At 34.5% G+C, this 23,707-nt stretch overlaps 1 protein-coding gene and 1 long non-coding RNA gene across 3 annotated transcripts in view; one reads left to right on the top strand and one right to left on the bottom strand.

Annotated features, from left to right (window-relative positions):
- The first annotated feature begins 1,067 nt into the window (after positions 1–1,067).
- MORC3 (MORC family CW-type zinc finger 3) overlaps positions 1,068–23,707 on the top strand; it is a 76,535-nt gene continuing 53,895 nt past the window's right edge. Inside the window, exons 1-2 of one of the 2 annotated variants that reach the window (XM_031959239.1) lie at positions 1,068–1,178; positions 23,415–23,487. In XM_031959239.1, coding sequence (XP_031815099.1) covers positions 1,140–1,178; positions 23,415–23,487 — 112 coding nt within the window. In that variant the 5' untranslated portion in view covers positions 1,068–1,139. Of the gene's footprint in view, positions 1,179–2,665; positions 3,581–23,414; positions 23,488–23,707 lie in introns of those variants that run through there. The other variant, XM_031959240.1, reaches the window with a different exon arrangement.
- On the bottom strand, positions 1,623–12,538 carry LOC116422334. Its single transcript, XR_004232924.1, has 2 exons — positions 12,002–12,538; positions 1,623–1,819 (listed from the first exon to the last, which is right to left on the bottom strand). It is a non-coding gene; the product is annotated as an uncharacterized LOC116422334 (long non-coding RNA).

Here is a 23,707-nt window from a genome sequence, read left to right as displayed (position 1 = left end):
TGTATGTTATAGTTCCACAGATGATGCTGGCTGCCAAATAATGATCTGTTTGTCTGTGATAACGGGGTTTCTGAGACAAATGATGAAGTACCAAATTACTCTTCAGTTTTCACCTCTAAACCATAAAATTCAATATTGAGGCCCATAAGAAAATTAGCATATCAATGGCATGAAGTAACAGATCTTTCTTTTTCCCCACAAATTTATCTTCTTGCTCCTGGTTCTTTGCTAATCCATTTTGGAATTTAGCACACTATTAGCAGAGTAATAAATCTTTGCCCTTTAACTTGCAGACAAACTGAGTTTGTGAATTCTTTTGCCATACCTGCCACAAGATCCGGGGATCCTAACCTAGTTAAGGTGTCTTTCACTCAATACTTTTTTCATCATACCAAATTATTTTGATGATCACTATGTTATAGTATGGTTTGAGCTCTGTTTCTGGTAGGTCTCCTTACCACTTAAAAAAATTATCATGACATAGTATTTTAGTCAGCTTTGCCTAATCTATGAGTTGCGCACATTATTTTTAATTTGCCTGCAATATATAGAATATCCTAATGCATAATCTTTTCCACCCTATCTTTAACTATGCCAGTTGTACACTACCAAATTAAGTGCAATAAATTTAATTTTTAACATTTGTATTTTTTTAGCAATACGACAAATATTTACAGTACTATGTTTTAGAAGGATTTTTAAAATAAAAATTATTTTCACGCTTTAAAAAAAAAGCCTTTTCTAGGCAGTTAATAGTATCAGGCTGTGAAATCATGGTTTAAAATTACAGAGAAGCCAAAGATCTTAATCCCTACTTCGGTACTCTCTATATGGAAAGTCCAGGGTCTTTCAAGCCCAGGACCACCTTATCTAAAGGCAAGAAAGGGTTAAAAGGTAGAGCCGGAAACACTCTACCTCCTCAGTGCGCATGCGCTGCCCTTCCCACCTTCTTGTCTTTTCCTTTCACTTAACCTGTCTTGGGATAACATTCCTACAGCTACCGGGTGATAGTGGGAAGTGAGTGGGCGGAGTCACGTCTCAGCCAATCGCTTCCCCCGGAAGTACATACTGCTAGTGTTGGTACATACTGCTGGTCGGATTGCCCTAGAGGCTGTTCTTGGCTTTGTAGCTGACCCAAAATGGCGGCACAAACGCAAAGCGGGATTCGGCTCAGCGCGGTGAGCTATCACGGCAGCGTGTGGGAGGCGAGGGGAGAGGCGGGGGCTGGGGGTTACTCGTCACTCCACCTTGGCCGTGGGCCTGGCCGGACCTCCGGTGAGAGCCTTCGCCTGGTGTCTGAGGCGGGCGTTTTGAGGGGTGACGTTTGTACCCGAGAGGGGACCATTCGCGTCCCTCTTCCGAGGGTTATCTTACGGGCGCTCCGGGATGGGAAGGCTAAACTGTTTGGATGGAGATACTGGACACCCGGCCTCTGCGGCCCGAGGAGGGCGGGGCGACCCAGAAGAGTTTCGATTTCCTTTCAGCGGGCGTTGCTCCTCGGGCGAGGGAGGGCGGGTCAGCTGGATTTGGACTTGGGGGAGGGGGGATGGGAACAGGGGGAGGGAGTAGAAGATGAGCAGAATGACGAGACAAACAGACCTAGTTCTTTTTCTTGTCCTGAATCCCTGTTAGAGAGGGTCAACAAAGGGTCGGCCTTGGATTTAAGGTTTTCTATTGTAATTCATATTTGCTGCTGCAGTTTTTGTTTTTTTAATTTCCTTTCTGCGTTTCTTGTTGCCAATGAAAGCCACTGGAAGAGGTTTCTTCTCACCTTGGCAAAATAAGTGCAGTGATCAAATAGGTTCTTTCTTCTGTGTATCTGTTTTGAGAAGAGTGAGGAAGAATGTATGAGATTACTTGAAACAGAGATGTGGAGCAGGTTATACATTGAGCTGTGATTTGAAGTAGAAAGTTAGAAAATGCGGTGCTGCATTTAGGATGCAGCAGTAGTTGGAAATGTCTCTAGCTAAATTATTTCCAAGAATATTTTTGGTTATGCAAGATGATTTTCCAGTGAATTATTTATATTATCCCACCACAATAAGTCAGTTACCAATTCCTAATTGTGTACTTCCTAGTGTCTTCCCATGATAAGAGTCCTTTGTTTTGCTTTTAACATTTTAAATAATCTGGCCTTATCCTACCTTTTCAGTGTTGTTACACTTTATTTCCTCCTTTCCCTTAATTCCCCTAGTTGGTCTTGTGTTATTACCCTCTGCTATTTCAGGAACACAGTACTTCATCTCCTGACTAGGCAATTTCAATGTCTATCTCTTATGCTTGAAACTCTTCTCTCTACCTACTGGCTTTCTTCAAATAGCTAAACCTCTACCTTCTGCAAGAAGCTTTTCCTGGACCTCTATAACACTAGTGCCTTCTTCCTGTGATTATCATGATAGTTGTCAGTATATATTTTGTGTTCCTAGTTGCTTGAATGTTGCTTCCTCCCTCATAAGTTCTTAAGATCCAAGATTTTAGGGTCCATTTTATTTTTTAGCATGGCTTTGTAACTCCTGGGCACAACTGACCCATGTTTAATAAATGCATAGGGTTGTTGTGAGGATTGGATGAGAATAATGTTTTCAAAGCACTTTGTAAACCTAAAACACTTAAAAATTTCAGTTTTTATAGATGCAGAAGAGAATAAGCTTTTATTAAGCTTCTATTAAGAGTGTCAGGCACTTTACAAGTATTATATGATTTAATAACAAAAAGTAGGTAATTATTACCATCCCTTTTTTAATTTAAGTTTATAACACTAAATAATAAGTTGACTTGCCTAAGATCACATTGATGCTGGATTTGAACTCGGTCACTATCACTGCCTTGAGAGATGAACATAAAACAAAAATTACTGTTTCTCCTTCTTATTTGTAGGACCTGCTTTCCTCTCTATTTTGAAATCTGTCTTTTAACTTTGTTCTCTGGGAGAAGCTCTGGCCTTTTTATTTGATTTTAAAGTGAATTTACAAATTAATAGAAGCTTAAATACATTTCATAATTGTAAAGTTGTAGTTATCAAACTTTTTTTTAAGGGTTATGCATCATGTATTGAACAATAAGCATAATTTTCTAAGATATAAAATAGATCTGCTTAAAGGCTGTGTTATTAGGTGCTTTGATATTATCTGAAGTAATTGTGGATAACAAGAAATAATCTAGGCATCTCTTCAGCTTCAGAATGAAGTTATTACTTCAAATCTACAGAATCATTTTATAAAGTCCTTGGGCCAAACTAATACATAACAGTGTGTCTTGGTTGAAAGGGTCACCTCCTTTCTTTAATGCAGTTGGCAACTCATTAGCTTAAAGCCTTATTGATAGTGGAATTAATCAACCACAATTAAAGTAGAAACTCACAGATTTAAACATGCAGAAAACCCTCCTTAGGAACAATCATGTACATGTATGTTATTCTTTGAGGGAAACTATGGCAAAATGGAAAACTACGCTGGATTCAGAACTTAAGAACTAGAGGTGGAATCCCTGCTGTGGTATTTACTATCTACACCATATTTTATTTTGTAATCTTGGGCAAGACATTTAACTTCTTTGATCATCAGTTTCATCTTCTGCAAAAGTAAGTGAATTGGATTCTTTGACATCTCAAGTTGTTTCTTGCTTTAAATACGTAATCTTAAAACTTTCCATTAAATCCATTATATAGCACTTTATAGTCTGCAAAGTACTTTGTTACATGAGATGTATTACAACTCTGTAAAATAGGTGATATAAATATTATTCTCATTTTGCAGATAGACTTAGAGAGACTGAATGACTTGGTCCAAAGCCTGTCATAAGTGGTATTCGAATCCAAGTTTTTCCTGTCTGCAAGCTGAACACTATTAATACTGCCTCACATTTTTGTACTGACATTTTATTTTTAAATGTTTTAATGTTTTCTTCTAAAACAATAAACAAAGAACAGAAAAGATATTTATATGTGAAATTCTGTTATGTAAATTTTTTTCTCAAAGTGTATATTAAATTTGACATGAAAGTTAACAATTGCTTTGTTTCTGTCCTTTTCTGATCTAATTGCATTTTTCTGGGATTGCATTTTTTAAGTTTCTTTTTTTTTTTTGATGCTCTTTTCCTTTCCCCCACTATTTTCTTGTCCCCAACACTTATTACTTATCATCCTTTACATTTTATTTAAAGCTTTATATAATATTTCAGGTGGTCCTCGGATCAATCCTATGAAGTAGGAAGAACCACTGACAGTTTTAGAGGAGGGTATTGACATGTTATATTTGGCTACAGTCTAGAAGAAAGAGTGGGAAAGGGAAGAGGATGGATTAGAGGAAGGGAGACCTGAGTGGATGTCATTTTGACCTCTCTGATCTTAGCCATCCTTTAAGATTTTGTTCAAATCTTAGACTCTCCACCCTACTCCTAATGTAGATAATGAATTTGAACTTTTAAATTTAAATCTCACAATTTGTTTTTCTTCTGCAAAATATTCTCATCGTGGAAGTAAGACTGGCACATAGAAACAAAGTATTCTTTTTAGTATTTGTGCAGTAATTTTTTTCCCTCTTGAACATATACGGTTTCATTGTGACTATTTGCTTTTGTCGTTATGTTACACTTGTTATTTAACAACAAAAAAAATGCATATCATTGAACCCAGTTTCATATCAGCCACAAACAAGGGAATAATGAAGCTGCCCCAGAAAAAAAAGAAGTAAATGTATGGGCATTATTGCTTTCAGCCCAGCTGAGTACCAAAGCCTGTGTATTCCACCTACTTCAGAAGACCATAGATCTTAACTTATTGGCACTCTTAAAAGATATGCTTCCAGAAGTACCTTCATCCTATTCCTACTGCCAACTTCAGTTTGAATCTGGCATGTGGTCACTGTTGTTTCCTAACTATTCAACGACTTTTCTTACAGAGCCACTGGGTAGGTTGGTGATTCAGATTCAGATTCAGAAGGAGAAGCCTCTGCTCTTATACTGCAAGTCCCAAATCCTATCTACTGAGAAAATCCAAGCTAACTTCATTTTGTTTGCTTCCCCCATTTTGTGATTGTCTTCCATTTTGTGAGCTAGGTTTTGCTTTGCTGTAAATTATATGATTGGGAGAAATTAACATGTTATTCTGGGAAATTCAGGTGCTGAGTTCTTGATCCCAAGATATTCCATATGTCTTTTGGTATAGTTTTTGTAGTAACCATAAAATGTACTTCAGGATATTCTGAAAATAATTGATAGGATTTGTAAAATTTTGGCCAATCAGAATGAATGAATACTCATGTTACTCAAAATTATATAAGTTGATTTAAGAAGCTTAAAGATTCTTTAAGCTTAAGAACTTAGCTTAAAAAGGCCCAGGTCTTCCATTCTATCCAAGGCTATTTCTAGTCTTCCTAATCTTGTCACTGGACCCAGATGTCTTTAGAGGAGAAAGTGAGGTTAGTGACTTTGTACAGCCGCCATTCTGCTAAAGCTAGGTGGTTATGGCCCACCCTCACTTAAATCCAACTTACTTGCATGTCATGGCATCAACTCCCTGATGTCATGACCCTGTTTTCAAAACGAAAGATAAACAACAACCATTTCTGTACATTTTTGTATACACTTATCATTTTTCCAAACAATAATTTCTTATATTTCCATATTTCATTTTTATGTGTAAAACTGGTTAATCAGTTTTTTCCCCCAGTATGGTGGTAATAGTATATTGTGAAGTAATCATTTAATTAAAACAAGAGCTTCTGAAAATTATTATCGCGTTCTGGCCATTTGTTGATTTAAAATAAACCTTGCAGCATTTTAATTCCCTCATTTTTGTAACTTCTATTTTACCTTCAATAAAAATGTGAATATCTTTTCTGTTTAGCTGAATAATGCTAGAATTTTAGCCTTGCTTTTTTTTATATAATTAAATTATGTAATTGACATTTGTAGAAAATATCATGCAAATAGGTTTTTCATAATATTGACTCTCTGTGATGACTTTTTTAGATTGAGTCTTACATTCAAGAGTTTGATACTGATTAAGTGTGTCTAAGCTTGGAATTTATTTTGGTATTCTGCATTCCATTTAATTGGAAATAAAATCCCCATGTATGCCTATTCAAATACTCTGGCAATTATTTGTGGGAACACAACATTTATTGGGAGAATACTGATTTAATGTTATACTCATCTAAGTGACATAGAGTGTCAGATCTGGATCAGGATGAGTGAAATGGAAACTGAGGACTTCTCAGAATAACAACTTTGGGTAATTCAAGACTCAGCACCAAGCATCTATTTAAACATTAGGCTCTGGGAAGAAGATCAGAGTTTACTTCTTCCCCTACCCCCCAGCAGAAAATACCTGAGGTAACCACTTGACCTTTACTCAGCTGCTTAGAGAAGAACCTGACATTAATTAATGGCCTGAAGATAGTAAGAAACCTCCAAATTGGCTATCTCTATTTGTTGATCGAGAAAGGCTGACCAAGTCTTAGTTATTTTAGAAACCTTCTAACCTTTTGACTTAATGGGTTACTTACCTCTAAATAAATCTCCTTAATGTGAGGGATTATGTGGTTTTTCATAAATCATTAACTAAAGTAGATTGAGCCTATAACTTAAATTTTAGTATATTAAGGTCTGTTGGGTTTGGGAAAAATGAAATTCTTTGTACAAACATTACCGTAGAGTGCTTGTATCAGCTCCAGCAAACATGAGCAAACATTGTAAGAAGTTAACCACAATAAATTTAGGCAAACATACCTACAATATGTCAACCATATTGGCTTGACTAGAATTTAGCAAACCTTTGCTACCTCTACTTGAGCAGGCAATTTGCAGAATATGTAATTTCCAGATATTTCTGTAATTTGCAGAATAGTCTCCATATGTTTCTGACTTCCTTTCCCCTTCTCTATGGTCCCGTCTAAACCCTTCTTCTCCCTCCCATCAGAAGAATCATGAAACTCTATGGTCCCTTCTAAACCCTTCTTCTCCCATCAAAAAAACCATGAAAATATAACTACTAAGGTTTGGGATCTGATCACATAAATTGGTTGAATATTGAATATTGGTTAATATTTTAAGTCAAATGTTTATTTTTATTGGCTTCTACTCTTAAATTCTTCCCCTTCCTGTCTGTTGTTTTTCACTTGGTATTGAATAGAGTAGTATTGAAAATAAATAACTTTTTATGTATTTATTTGTGTACATGTTGAATCTCTCCCAACCTCTCCTCTTAGCAGAATGTAAACCTGCTTTGGCTCTTTTTTTTGGCAAGGTTAGAGTTCAGTGACTTGCTCAGGGTCACACAGCTAATAAGTGTTAAATTTCTGCAGTGAGATTTGAACTCAGCTCCTCCTGACTCCTGGGCTGGTGCTCTTTCTATCCATTGCAACCTCTAGCTGTCTCCCGCACACATTGGATCTTAGTAAATATTTGTTGACTTGAATTATGCTTCCTTAACTTTTTTTGTGTTAATGGATCTCTGATAGTCTGAAGCCTATGGACTCCTTTTCAGAATAATATTTTAAAATTTAATAAAATAAAATGTATAGAATTACAAATAAAGACAAGTACATTGAAATATTATAAAAATATCTTTTAAGAGATATTTATAGATCTCAGCTTAAGAATCCCTGCTGTAGATGAAGGGCATTGATTTAGGCCCCTTCCCTGTAGTAGAGAGAGGTTCATTGGTAAAGGATCCTCTTGTAGAGCAAGGATTCTTTTTTCTAAGTATTTTGATAAATATTTCAGGATAATTGACTTCCTTTGTAATCCTATATGCCTTTAAAAAAATGCTATGTGCCTTTAAAAAAATTCTGAGAAAGGGGTCCATAAACTTTATTTAAACTGTCAAAATGGTCCATGACACAAAAAAAGTTAAGAACCTCTGTTGTAATAAAATGTCACATATAAGAAGCGCCTGTAAAACAGGGTTTCTTAATTTTTTCCCACTCTTAACCCCGTTCCACCCTAGAAACTTTTACTTGATCCCCAGGTATATAGGTATACAAATCAAACATTTACTGATAATAAATCATATTTTTGTAACCTTTCACATTCACTTATAAGAACCATATGGGTTTGCATATTTTAGTTAAGGTTAAGAAGCTTTGCTGTAAAAGGAAAATTGGCAATTCTCATAACTGGAATTTGAGAGCTACTTCAGAAACCTGAGTGGTTTAACTGATTTGCCCAGGGCTAACTCAAGGAGTACTTATCAGAGGTGGGATCTGAACCTATGTATTCTTTTCACTCACTATAACATACTATTGCTTTGAGTCATCAGAAGATTTGAAAGAGCATTATTAAAAGAGGGAAAGTTTGAAGAAAAGGCTTAGTTCAATTAAATGAAGTAGCTATTTTTATTAGTGTCCTTTGAACTTTATTTGATCACGGACTATTAGTAAAAAAATTTTTTTTGAACATACTCTCATAAAGATGAACGTGTGTGTGCGTGTGTGTGTGTATATATATATATATATATATATATATAGTTTGTGTATATGTATAGTTAGATATAGATATATACACACGTGTGTGTGTGTGCGCAATACACATTTATGTTCACTTGGTTTTATTCTTAGTACATATACATAACTGCTCAATACAGATTTTTGCTCTTATTAAAATATTTAAAAATATTTTTGAGATCAATTGAATTAAGTTTGTGATTTAGGAATTTCAAGATCTGGTTCCAAGTTCATTTTACTTTGATATTTGGTTTTTAATGGTGATCACAGCTAAAAAACATATATCACAGAGGAGATAAATCCAAATGTGGAAGAAGTAAATGAATTTTTGACCATGCACTTGTGATACTCATTTTTCCAGTCTCATTCACTAATTTCTGCAGAGGTTATTGTTGAAATTTGGCCAGTAAATTTCTGTCTTTTCTGTTTGTTGTTGGTTCTTCTAAACTAAATAGACTTTTTCATATTTAAGAAATGGGTTCAAAATACACTGAAATTTTTGTAAGATTTTTGAACTTGTTAGACACATTTTTTATTAGTCACATGTTTCTGGAAATAAAAGCCTGTCAGTTGTGATGGCTTTCTCCTATCATTAGCTATATGTCTAATGGCATAATATGCATTTAGGGCAAAGTTCAGTCTTAAAGATAATTTTAAATGAAGACAACTTATAGTGGGTTTTTAAAAATTGAATCTTCATTGTTTTTACATGGTAATGTGGAGCCACATTAGAAGTTTCAGCTTTGCCATTTTCTGGTTTTTGAGTATATCATCTTCAATCTTAAGTTTTTTTCTAATATTACTTTGAAGCTATTTATCCATTTTATGAGGATTAGTTTAATTAAAGTAAAATAATATTGAAAAATTGTTTTTTGAACTTAAAAAAACTAAATACAAAATAAAAAAACAATAGCAAAAGAAAGAAAAGGAAAATAAAAAAACAAAACAAAACATTGTCATGTGCCTAGCAAAACATCAGGGAGGATTAAAAATATATAATAAAAATTTTTTATTTCAAGAAAGCATATATGATAATAGAAGAAATTTTATTCATAACTGTCCATCTTTTCTTTGCTTCCTTATAGTTTATTCTTTTGGTCTCTGCTGTGCACTTTTTACTTTTTTCTTTTCCCTCTCTTTTTTCCCTCCCCTCGAACTCCCCAAGTTGATAAATACACATATACATATATCTATATACACACATACAAACACATGCATGCATACATACCTACATATACTCACACATATACATATATATACACACACATGCTTTTACCCATATGTAAACATTCATTTAACACTATTATTATGACATATAATGTACATCTCTTGATTGAATCTTTGTTTGCCTTTGATTAAAGATCAATAATTACTAGCTCTGCTTTTTTTAAAATAAATTCTATTCCTAATCTTTGTAGTGTTTGCGTATCTCTTTTTTCCTGTCCTTGCTAACTTTTCTATTTTTTCTTCTCCTTAACTCCTCTCTCCCTCCCTTGTATCCCCCTTTATGGATCCTTCCCTTCTTTTCTCCCACCATTCTTTCTTTCTGGTTTTTATCTAATTTCTGTTAATCTACATACTTTATATCCTACTCCTGTTAACCTGAACAGCCTTATGTACCCCACCTTAACCTTTGCCATTAACCTATAGATCTTGTCTCACTACCATAACTCTACACACTTTTCTATACCTATTCCTTTCTTCATTTCTGTATAGGTTTTGAAGGATAGTATACCCTTCAGTGTGTGTGTGTGTGTGTGTGTGTGTGTGTGTGTGTGTGTGTGTATGTAATATATATATGTATTGTTCCCTATTTAACCCGTTCCTGATGTGAACAGGTTTTCAGAACGAGTCTTCATCTCTTCTCTAATGCATGTGTCAGTCCTTCCTCTGTACCTCATTTGTATAACATACTATTTTTACTTTTTTCTAGATAGTTTTGCTTTGTAAAATCAGATCAAATTCAACTTTGGCCCAATCTTTTCATCTGACCACTTACTGATATTAGTCTTTTAAACGTGATATATATTTCCATGTTTTTTTTTTTTTTTAATTGTCATTGAGTTCCTTGAAATTAATCTTTGATATTGGCTCATATATTAAATTTTCTAGTAAGTTCAGGTTTGGGTGAGAGAAAGTTCTGAAAATCTAAGTTCATTGAATGTCTTTTCTTTTTTTTTTTTTTTCATTTAGTATTTTGGATAATTTTGCTGCATGTGTTGTTTTTGGCCGCAGGTTTTTTTCTTTTGATTGTTGGCATATATTGTTTCAGGATCTAAGGTCTTTTTAATTTTTCTATTGACAAGTCCTATACAAATCTAATTGTAGCTCCAGCATATTTGAATTTTTTTTCTTGTTTGTTGCATAATTTTTTTTTTTTTTTTGATCTGGGTTTTTTGAAATTTGGCAATAATATTCCTAGTTTTCCACAAAGTATCTCTTTGAGGTAGTGATCAATGGATTTTTTTTCCTATTTCTTCTTTCCTCTCATGTTCTATCACCCCAGGACCATTTTCTTGGATTATTTTTTTGCATTTTTGTGTCAAGGTTCTTTTTTTGGTCACAGCTTTCAGGTAGTCCAATTCTTATGTTTTCTCTTCTTGATCTGTTCTCCAGATCTCTTGTTTTTATTTTAAAATGTTTCACATTCGGTTCAATATTTTCATTCTTTATATTTTGTTTTGCTATTTCTTGGTCTCTTAAAGACCACTGGCTTCTCCTTGCCCAATTCTAATTTTCAAAGAGTTATTTTCTTTTTAAGACTTATCTCCTTTTCTAATTGGTTAACTTGCTTTTCATAATTTTCTTGTTTTTCTTGGGTGGTTCTTATTTTTTTCCTCAGTCTCTCACTTGATTTTTTAAAAAAATTATATTATAGCTTTTTATTTACAAGATATACGCATGGCAATTTTTTCAGCATTGACAATTGCAAAATCTTTTGTTCCAACTTTTCCCCTTCTTCCCCCCACCCTTTCCCCCAGATGGCAGGATGACCAATACATGTTAAAAATATTGAAGTGTAAGTTAAATACAATATATGTATACATGTCCAAACAGTTATTTTGCTGTACAAAAAGAATCGGACTTTGAAATAGTGTACAATTAGCCTGTGAAGGAAATCAGAAATGCAGGTGGACAAAAATAGAGGGATTGAGAATTCTATGTTCTCAATTGATTTTTAATGTCTTTTTTTTTTTTTTTTTTTGAATTCCATAAATTCTTTATAGCCATATAGCCATTTAACATTATTCTTTGGGGTAGAAGAGACTTTTTTTTTTTTTTTTGTTTAAACATACTATACTGCTCTCCTCTAAAGATGTACCTCAGTCTTCCTTATTCCCATAGTAACTTTATATGGTTAGGGTCTTTTTTGCCTTTTCATTTTATTTTTCAATGAGAAGTATTTGTATAAGCACCTCCAATCCTGAGTCTGGAGGAAGAAAGGGTGCCTCTAACTTGGGTTCAGCTCTCTCCTCTGACCTGGAGCCCCACATCAAAAGTTTCACCCTCATGGCCTGCAGCCAGCAGAATCCCTACCCCACTGCTTCTGCACTCACCAGGTATACTTCTCGTTGTCTGAGCAGCACAATTGGGTCTTGCATTCCTAATCAGCAAAGATTCTTTCTGTTTTCCTGGACTGGGATTCCTATTCTCGCAATCTGGGAGGTTGAAGTTCTCGTGGTTCTGGTTGAACTCAGTTATCCCTAAGAGTCCTCACTTGATGTTCCTGTGGAGCTAGCCTGGAGGTGTTTATACTTCACACTGGTTAAAACTGTCCTGGGTCTTTATTTGAGTTTTCTCAGGTTGTAGCAGAAGGACCCCTGTTCTACAGACTTGTTTTTCATCAGTCTGTATTTACCTTGAGGCAAATTGATTTGTTTATGGGGGAGATCTGCAGAACTTGAAATTTACTGACTTACTTTGCCATCTTCCCTGAATCCTCCTCCAGTATTGATAAATCTAAATGAGGAACATATAAATTGTAATACATTGCAACATACTGTAAACAAAGTAATGAATGATTTTCAGATTTAAGTAGAAGTTTTACTATTGTCCTACAATCTACTAAATTCGTGTGCACCCTACTTTGTAGACTGTTTATGCTAGTTTTCTAAATGTCTGCAACATGGTGTATAAAGGATGAAAAAAGTTATTTCCATCTTCCATTTTCTACCATTTGTTATATAGTAGCTATTTTGGAATGAAAATTTAACATCTCCTTAGCTGGCAGAATTTTTGGTGACAAATTAGATTGAAATGAGACTAATCCCTTTAATGTCTTGTACAGTTCATTTTGCCTAAGGCCATTGATTGTTAATTATTGTAATTCAGAACATATTTTGAGGTATATTTGCAGTAGCACCAGTTTTTATTTTTAATGTCTTTGAAAAACTTGAGTCCCAGTAGGATGCTAGAGTTCTGTCAGTTCTCAGGACCATTGCTTTGCCCACCCTAAATTTTAGTGACTGGGTTCTGTTTTTTGAAATTGCTTCTATTGCTTTGAGCAGTATGTGGTGGAGCTTTGTGTCCCTGTGCAGCAACCTGTGTGGATGTTTACGTCCCTGACATATACCAATGTTGGGATCTGGCTGCAAGGCCTTGATTATTGATGCTTATGCTTTCCTGTGACCCTCTCCTATTGTCTTTCAGTCTTTGACTTCAGCCCTTACATCAGGTCTTTTTGTGCAGGCTTGAGCAGTGCTCTGATTTGACTTTGTCATGGTCTGGGCTTAGATGATTTCTAACATATTTAGGAGAGTTACCCTTGTTTTTCTTGGTGTAATTCTTATTAAATATTTTTGTTAATGACTTCCAATGAAGGCATGCTTGCCACTTATTTCTACTTATTATATGACAGAGTTAAGATTGAAAAGGATAACATTGTTCCAGAAAGATAGGCCGAATCCAAGAAGGTGAAATTTAATAGAGATCCAAGTCCTATATTTATGTTTAAAAAATTAATAGTAGAGGGCAGCTAGGTGGCACAGTGGCTAGAACACTAGTCCTGAAGTCAGGAGGACCTGAGTTCAAATTTGGCCTCAGACACTTGACACTTCCTAGCTATGTGACCCTGGGCAAATCACTTAGTCCCGATTGCCTCAATAAAAAAATAAATAAATGAAATGAAATAAAATAAAAAAAATTAATATTAGTACAGAATAGAAGAAGTCTGACTAGACAGTTGTATGAAAAAGAATTGGGAATTTCTGCAGACAAGTTTGATATGTCATCAGTGTGAAAAAGGAACCAGAAAAGGTATAGTTAAAGATAAAGGCAGATAACAATCTGCTATTTTCTGTTGTAATCAGACTATATCTTGAGTGTTGTCTTTGTTCAAGGAAAGATATTGGCAAACTGGAGTAGGTCCAGAGGAAGGATACTAGGGTGTTGATGTATGAGATACCATATCATTTGAGGAATAGTTGACAAATTGGGGATATTTAGGTTGGTGAAGAAAAGTTTTAAGGTAAAAGTGATACCTTCTCTCAAGTATTATAAGGAGCTTTTATGGGGAAAAGAAATTATTCTATAGCACTTTCCCAATAAGGACAGAATTAGGAACTGTGAATAAGAAGTTGTGTTTCTATTCAATTGAAGAGAAATATTCCTAACCCTTAATAATTGGTTCTGAAAAAGTAGATTCCCTCTCCTTGGAAGTTTGCTAGCAAAGACCATATACTTTCCTGTTAGAATTTATATTATTTCCTTCGAGATTCAACTTAAATTGTGATTTCAGCAGTAGACCTTTTCAGGTCACACCAGGTTCTAGAAGCTTTCTCAACTCTTAAGTTTATTTTCTATCTATTTTGTATGTATAATGTATGTGTCTGTTTACTTGCATGTTTCTCCCCCACTGGGATGTACAAAATACAGAAAGTATGATCCTTGATAACAGAGTATTTTGCTTCTTTTTTATATCTCCAGGGCTTAACATAGTGCCTAACACATAGAAAACATTTAATTAAGATTTGTTGATTGATTGGTATCTCAATTCTACCTATCCCAGGATTATACAAATAGAAGAGTACAGAAGTAGAAATCAAATCCAGTTCTAGCCACTAATTCACGTTTAATTATTAAATAAATTTATAATTTAAAGCTCTCTAGAGAGATGACTTAGCACTCAGAACCTTTTGAAATTTACACATTTGGTAAATAACCAATTATTTTTTAAAATTGTTTTGATTTCATGTCAAATTAAAAATAAATTGCTATATCAGATTTTTGCATTCAGTCATTTTTCAGTAATGATCCTATTGAAGATTTTCTTGGCTAAGAAAGTAGAATGATTTGCCATTTCTCTTTTCAGCTTATTTTACAAATGAGGAAATTGAGGCAAGCATGAGTCTGAGGCCAGCTTTGAATTCAGAAATATGAATGATTGACTTTTTCCATCTTGCCTCGGTTTGAAGTATAGGGGTTTCTTTTGGGTCTGATTCCACTCCTGATAAACATGGAAGTTTTGATCCGTCTTATTTTCTGACCAAAGTCAATTTTTCTCCTCCTAAAGCTGAACATAGTGGCTCTTCATATTAAAGCCACATTTAGTGTTGGACACTCAATCACCCAGCTCAAAATTCAAAATCAAAGTGATCTACTAGAGAGAAAAGTATTGTATTGTCAAGTTAATATTGGTGGGTTTTTTTTTTTTTTGAATGAAGATTTCTTTCAGAATTCTTTATAAAACATAGTGTGAATTTAAGTAAAGAGAAAGCTGTCTGTAAAAAAGAAACTGTTTAGATTGTACAAAGTGTGATCTCATGTAAAGCTTTGGGTGATGGAATAAATAATGGTAGCTCAAGTTTATTAAGCACTTTACTTGAGACAGTAATTTCACACCTCCGTTACTATGTTCAATCTTCACAGCAACCTTGTGAAGTACATTGTATAGATATTGTCCTTACTTTAGAAATTAAGTGACTGCATAATGGCAGATCAAAATTTAAATGAGATCTTCAATTCTGGGGCTCTTGAGTATCTTAAAATATTACCAATTCATGCCAGGCTTAAGATTTTTATGCTCATAGATATAGAATTGGAAGGGATCTTTAATGGTCTTATGGTTTAAACTTTTCATTTTACAAATTAGAAACTGAGGTACAGAGAAGTTAAGTGATTTGCCCAAGTCACCCAGGAAAAGCAGTAGACTCAAGCTTAAACCCAGTCTTAACTGATTATATAGCATTTCTTTTCACTGTACCATTACACCTCTTCTGTAAATTCATATTTTAAAAAAATTATGAATTTGAGAAATATGAACTTTCCATGTATAAAGAACAAAAAAAGAGAAGTATATATGAAATAATGAATCTCCTTGGGTTACTTACAATGGAATTACTTCCCCAATTTCCACTTGTGTTTGTCAGTCCTCAGAATGGTCAGATTTTTTCCTTTTAGAGATCTAAATCGGGTCCAACTCTCCACAATGAATTTTCCATTGTTTATTTTTCTTTTTTAATTTTTTTTTTCCTGAGGCAATTGGGGTTAACTGACTTGCCCAGGTCACACAGCTAGGAAGTATTAAGTGCCTGAGGCCAGATTTGAACTCAGGTCCTCCTGACTTCAGGGCTAATGCTCTATTCACTGTTCCAACTAGCTGCCCCTTATTAACCTTTTAGAAAGGCCTCATAATCACTAAATACATAGTAGCACAAAGACAATTTCCCCCTAATCTGGGGCACCTCCCTAATTTGCAGAGTATTTTAAGTTGGAGAGACTAGGTATATTAAGTACAACAGTGATGACATACTTGTGTCAGAGAACACACATAAATTATACAAATATAATGTGCCTTATATAACAAAAGGGACAGTTTGAAAGAGATCTGGGAATGCTTGTATGTAAACTAGTATGTAAATGTAGACTGGTATGAACTACTTTACAAGGTGAAGTGAGTCAAACCAGGAGAACAAAATATACAGTAGATTTGCAGAAATAAACAACGTTGGAGGATTTTGAGAAAATGTTGGAGTATGTCAGTAAATTTCACCCACAAACAGAAAACATTTGTGCCTCAAGGTGAACACAGACTGGTAAAAAATCAAGAAAACTTGGGGCAGAAGAGGGGTCTTATTGACATAATTGAGAAGATCCAAAGACCCCAGGCCAGGAATTAACCAGTGTGAAGTGCAAACACCTCTATTGCCGAAGTACCGAGTGGGGGATCCTGGGGCTAACTAAGTTTGGCTAGAGCCTCTGCAGGAACCACAGAGACTTTCATCTCCCAGATTTCATGGGGAGTTGGGAATTTGAGATCAGGAAGACTTGGGAACCCCTGCTGATTAGGAACTGCAGGCCCAGCTGTGCTAGAGATGCAGCCCTGGGCAAGAAGGAATTGGCATATCTGGTGAATACAGAAGCAGTGAGGGCAGGGATCCTTTTGGCTGAGGGCACTTGCTGGAGAATGGGCCTTTTTGTTTTGGGGTTCCTGGTCAGAGGGAAGAGCTGAAGTGATGTTAGAGGCACCATCCCTCCACTCCACTAATTAGAGGTTGTTTAGGACAAAAAGACCTACCCAAATTGACGACGCAGAGATTACTCATAGAAAGCAGAATTATTTATTAGAATCTCAAGAAGCGGACCCCCATCCTGGTCTGCAAGCCGAAGCCCACAGCAGGACAGAGAGCCACTCCCTTGAAAATGTTCACAGTTTTTATACATTTCAGATAACCCTCAAAATCCCACCCTCTATATATTGTGATTGGTCACATAAGTCTCTATTCCCCTATTTGGTCAGTGGAATGTAGTAGACAAGGTGATGTATAGTTTTTCTCACCAGTATCCTGTTTCTTTTTTTTTTTGGACAGTGGAATGTAGTCCAGGCCTTATCTGAAACCCCATGTTTCTGGAGAAGCTGAAACTGAGGCCTTAAGGCTTCAATCAATTTAGCTAATAGTCTCTGATCAATATATGCTTAATCTGTAAGTTCTTCACCTTTTCCACAGAAGGTACTTACAAAAAAAAATAAAGCAACAAAGAAGAACTCATAGAAATTTAGTCATGAAATAGAGAAGAATGGGGTTCATATTCAGAGCAGTGTAGTTAAAACAAAACAAAACCTCTTCTACCCCAAAGAGTAATGTTAAATTGCCCATAAAGAACTTGTAAAACTCAAAGAGTTTAAAAATTAAATGAGAGAGATTGAGGAAAAGCTAAAAGAAGAACAAGAAAGAAGGAGGAAGGAGAAGAAGGAGAAGGGAAAAGAAATAACAATATAAAGAATGAAAAAATGAAATATTTATAAGAAAAACAAGAAATCGGGACAACTAGGTGACACAATGGATAGAGCACTAGCCCCAGAAGTCAGGAGGACCTGAGTACAAATCTGACCTCAAACACTTAACAAGTCCTAGCTGTATAACCCTGGGCAAGTCACTTAACCCCAATTGCCTCAGCAAAAAAAAACAAAAACAAAAAAAAAAAAACGAGATCTGGAGTACAATTGAAGAAAAAAATATAAAAATAATTGGACTGTCTGAAAGCTGTGATTAAAAAAAAAAATACAAGAAATAATCCAAGAAAATTGTCCTGGAATGATAGAATGAGCTGTAAGAAATAGAAAAAAAAAAATCCACTGATCACTACCTCAAAGAAACCCTTTGTAGAAAACACATAGGAGTATTGTTGCCAAATTCTGAAACTTCCAAATCAAAGAGAAAATTTTGGAAAAAATGAGGAAAAAGAGAAATTCAAATATGCTAGAGCTACAATTAGATTTGTACAAAATTTATCAGTAGCCACAATAAAAGACTGAAAGTTTTGAAATAATATGTCCTGCCAATTAAAAGAACAAGACCTGTGGCCAAAAATAACAAATGCAGCAGAAATCGTCCATGATGAATGAAAAAAATGGACATTCAACAAATTTACAGATTTTTAGGATGCTCATCCAAACTTGAACTCATTAAAAAATTTAGCATAGAAAAACCAATATTAAAGATCAATTTCAAGGAACTTAATATGAACCAGTTGTTTTTTACATGGAAGTGTATACCATGTTTCAGATTGACATCAGCAATTGGGTAGCTCAAAAGAAAGATTGTGATAGATTTGAGTATGATCTGAGTCTTAAAAGCAAAATTGCCTAGCAAATGGTAAAAATAATAATTTTGTTGTACAAGTGAGGGAATGAGAATGAATAGACAAGGGGGGAAGAGGACTCATAGTTGTAAAAACATTCACTTCAGGAGTGGGTTAAATAGGTTATACTACATAAATTCCTTGAAGAGTATAGCACCCTCCAAAATCTGTAAAGAAATAAGTGGGGGAGTGATGGGTGGAGGGGAAAACAAAGGGTGGGGGAGAAGACAAGGGATGAATTTATGGAAAGGGGAAGGGGGTAAGTAATAGCAAGGCAAGTTAAGGAGCAGAATTAAAATAGAAGAGTTAGCAGGGATAGGAAAGAAGAAAGATAAACAAACACTACAAAAAGGATCGGGAATAGAATTTTTACAAAAAATAGGACTAGTAATCATTGATCTTAGACAAAGTCAAACTTAAAGATTCAGTTAAAGCAATCTACATGTATGTCAGCCATATTAATATTTAGATGTACGTTTACATATGGGTAAATGTATATGTATGTCTGAATAAATGTAGATATGTATGCACATATTGCTCTATGTATGTGTATATTTAGATACATGTGTATGGATCTAGGTGGGTGTGAAGGCATGTATATATATTTGTGCATGTGTATTCTGTGTGTATATGTGAATGTGTGTGTGTGTGTAATGTGCTTAACTATTGCCTACTTAGAGGAGTTGGGGAGTGATGAAAGACAAAAAAAAGAATAAAGTAAAAACGTACACAGCATAGAACAAAGGAACAGTAAAGAAGAAAAGTAAAGATGGACATTCATGAATTTAATTTATTCTATTATATATCCTTTCTTGAACTGGTAATTTGTAATATGTTTTGAATCCTCCCTGGTCTACTGGGTACATGACAATGTTCTATTTTGTTTCATTTTATTTTCCTTTTCTGTTTTTTTTTTTTTTTTTAATAAACAGAAAAAATAAACAACTTTGAAAGACATGATGATATGAAACAGGAACTTTTATCACCCATTCTGTTTCCATAGTCATACACAAAGGTAGACAGAATCTCTTAGATTGCTCCATTTGCATATTTAAAAAGCATTTACCACTGTAACTGGTCACTTGGGTATGTGAGTTTGTTCTCTACTAGGTCCCTCCTTGGCCCCTCTGTAAACTCCTCCCCAATTGCCTACTCTTACTTCCCTCTGACTTTAAAAGTAATCATTTCACTCAAAATCCATTGCTTAATCTTATTTGATTAAGCTTATAATCCTTTGTGACTATGAGAAATGTCTTGTAAATTCATATTTATAGCTGCTCTTCCATACTCTTATACCTGGATACTTCATATATCAGATAAGTTATCTGGTCAATGACCATCTGTGATTCGGAGTACTGATGATGATCTATGATTATGATGAACCACCTTATTTGGGATAGAGAGGTGATATACTCAAAATGCACAGTGAAACATTTTTGTACATGAATAATATGGAAATTGTTTTTTCTTGATTATGCATATTTGTTAAAAGGATACTTTTTTTCTTTCCTTGTCTTTTCCAGTGAGGGAAAGAAGAAAGAATATTTTTTGTTAAGTTAAAAAAAATGAAAATTAAAAATGGCAAGAGAACATATTGTAATGCTGGAGAAACTGAGGCAAGATAAGATTAGAGAGTTTTTAATATTTTATTTGAAAGGGAGAGGTTGTGCTGGGGGCATGTTGCCCTCAGGGCTGATGTCCAAAGCATCCAGCAGCTGTGTGCTTTCCATGAAGTATATATGCCCCTGGCTCCAAGTTACCAGGGGGTAGACTGAGGGAGAGTCAGGGTCAGAGCACTGAGAGCTGGAAAGGACTATCAATACTGACAAGATGGGGACAGACACCGCACATTTTGATAAGTAGGGAGGGTCTGGGGTTATGATGTCTAAGATAGAAGATCTTTCTCCTTATCCCAACCTGGGGATTGGGGCAGAGTAACTGAGGTAGGACAATTCAAGGAGACTGGCATAACAATATGACAAAAGGACAACTCAGATTTGTTGGTTACTGGAAATCTTTGTAATGTTCTCTTGAAGTTCTCCTTGAGTATATGTTCTTTTGGGGGGATTTTCTTAGAGTCCTGAAGGCTGCTTATTGTCTGGTTAGTGTCTCAGTTTGTAATGTAGATGCTGCCAGCTATAATCTGGGAGATTGGTACTATCGCACTAACTAAATGTATATTTAATATGTGTGTATGTGTGTTTGTATACATATACACACATTTATATGGGTATATATATATATATAAACATTTAATAATCTAATTAATATATGTCAGTAGACAAGTAGAGTAAAAGTAATCGTTGCCCTTAATAGAACCACTCTAAACTGAGTAATAATATTTGAAATAAATTAGGGGTTAAATTAATCATTTGACACAGAGTTTCTTCCCCATTTTTAATCCCTCCTTCATTTGGCTACCATAGTGATTTGGGTAAAGCACAGATCTTTTCCTTTCTCAATAAATTTCAGTGGTTCCCTGTTTGCCTCCAGGATCAGATAAAAATGCTCTGTTTGGCATTCAAAGCCCTTTATGTCTAGTCCCCTCCTGCCTTTTCAGGCTTTTTATATTTTCCTTTACTAACTGGTCCAGTTACCAACTTTATTTATTTTAACATTGGCTTTTTTTAAGTCTCAACTAAAATCCCATCTTCTATAGGAAGTTTTTCCCAATGCTTCTTAATTTTGGTGCCTTCCTTCCTTCCTTTTGTTAATTATTTCCTATTTGTTCTCTATGTAACTTGCTTGTATGTATTTCTTTGAATGTTGTCTCCCTCCCCATTGTATTATGAACTCATTGAGCACCTAAATTCTCTTTTCCTTCCTTTTGCATCTTCAGTGATATACATGTTTCCTGAATTTTCTAATTGATTTTTTGTCTTCCTTCCCTTTCCCTTTCCCTTTCCCTTTCCCTTTCCCTTTCCCTTTCCCTTCTTTTCTTTCGTTGACGTAATTGGGGTTAAGTGACTTGCCCAGGATTACACAGCCAGGAAGTATTGTCTGAGACCAAATTTGAACTCGGGTTCTCCTGACTTCTACACCAACTTAGCTGCCCCTATATCTTTCAATTAACAAACATTTACTTTTTTTCCCTGCCCTCCTCTCAATTTAAAAGGAAAAGGAAAAGCAAGTCTCTTATAATTTTAGACATAGACATAGACATATATATATATATGCAGTTCTTGGCATGTAGTAGTAGCTTAGTAAATATTATTGATTCACCATTTGCATTTTTCTGATTCGTGATTTGGAGCATTTTATCATATCTTGTAGGTGGAAAGAACATTTTCCTTTGAAAAGTAATTCTCCTTTGACTATTTATCATTTGGAAATATATCTAGGAAAATTATGCTCCTGTCAGAAACTTTGATTTTATGTAATCATTAATGTCATTTTCATCTTCTGCAATTCTTTTTGTATGCTTTGTTTGGTTACCATTTCTTATGCCTATCTGTAGATCTTTAATTAAAATGTAGATCATTTACCTTCATTTATTTTGTGGTTATGCTCAATGTTTACACATTTCTGAGCCGTGTTGTCTAATGAAATATATTTGCCCAAGAGTCCATTCAGTCAATCATTTGCTTAGAGTGTACTTGTCTTGATATAGGATATAAAAGGTAGTATATAAAACATAGTAAAAGTCTGGAAGGATTTTCAAATTTTATAGTAGATGTTATTTATTAAATTGTACTTCTTCATACTCTTTAACAATTTTTAGTAAAATTTTTAGTTTCTTGAGGGCAAGAACTATTTCTTTTCCTAATACTACATTGGGTGCTTGTTGAAATGAATTGGATTGAGTTCACATTTCATCTTCCATTTCAATAGTGAGTCAACTTTTCCCTTAATTCAGTAATTTGATTTTCCCAAATTTTCTACCTAAATATGTTAGGTAAATGCAAAAGAAATTTGAAATATCAAATCTGATTATAATTTGTTAAGATGCTTATTTAAAAAAAAAGAGAAAAAGGATCTATTTAAAAATTTAAATAAGACCATTGGACTTTGTATAAAAGAAGACTCAAATTCAGATCCCTTTGACAGTACTTGTTTAACATCATACCCTTTTACCCTCTCTTACCTCATTCATTCATCTATCTATTCCTTCTTTCCTTCCTTGCTTCCTTCCTTCCTTCCTTCATTTATTTTGCTGAAACAATTGGGGTTAAATGACTTGCCCAAGAAATGTTAAGTTTCTGAGTTCAAATTTGAACTCAGGTGCTCCTGACTTCAGGGCTGGTGCTCTATCCACTGGGCCACTTAGCTTCCCCTCTTCATTCCTCTTCATTTATTTATCTATTAAAAAAACAGATTAGACTAGATTTACTTGTAAGGTCTCATGCACTAAATCTGAACTCTGAGAGGTGAAAAGAGGGGATGTATGATTAGTACAAACTGAGAGGAATTACACATCCTAATACACTTCTTTAACTTGAATTGCTTTTTTATGCCAGGAAAACATTCAAATCTTAAATCACTATAGTAACTTAAAATTGTAGAATGAGAATGTTTCAAAGGGACAGGTAAATCCTGTAACCTGGTTTGGGAGGGGAAAGTCTCTGAAAAGACTAACAAGACAAGTCTTAACTTATTTAAACCTTTCAGTAGTTTGAAAACTACTTCTTTATTGTTTTAGTACATAAGATTTTGAAAGGGGTTGTGGAGCTCCTTATAGTGAGGAATTGATATGTACATATTTAGTAGGAAAAATTACTATAGTATTCATTTAATTCTTACTCATTCAGTATTCTTAAAATATTTCAGAATGTTTTTCAGGAAAATTGTTTATTTTGGGGAATCAATTGACTCAAATTGTAGAACTTCAAAGTTAGCTCCTTTGAGAGAAAATATAGACTACACATAACTCACTTTTTTCTTTTGTTTCAGCTGTGTCCAAAGTTTTTGCATACAAATTCTACCAGTCATACGTGGCCTTTCAGTGCAGTTGCTGAACTGATAGGTATGTAACTTGCAATTTCAATAATAGATTTTTTAAAAACTTATTTGTTAACAAAAGAAATTTGTACATACTTATGTATTGTGAATTTAAATAAATGAATTTTTACATCAGAGTTCATGGAATGGTTCATAAATGAGGAGACTGAAAACTCAACTTGAAATGATATTATATAGAAACACACTAAGATAAAAAAATTTGTTTCTTCTCAGTACAAGATTAT

The sequence above is a fragment of the Sarcophilus harrisii genome, chromosome 3, assembly GCF_902635505.1.
Source record: "Sarcophilus harrisii chromosome 3, mSarHar1.11, whole genome shotgun sequence".
Taxonomy (NCBI): domain Eukaryota; kingdom Metazoa; phylum Chordata; class Mammalia; order Dasyuromorphia; family Dasyuridae; genus Sarcophilus; species Sarcophilus harrisii.
The sequence above is the reverse complement of the archived record's forward strand: the minus strand, read 5'-3'. Positions and strand labels throughout refer to the sequence as shown.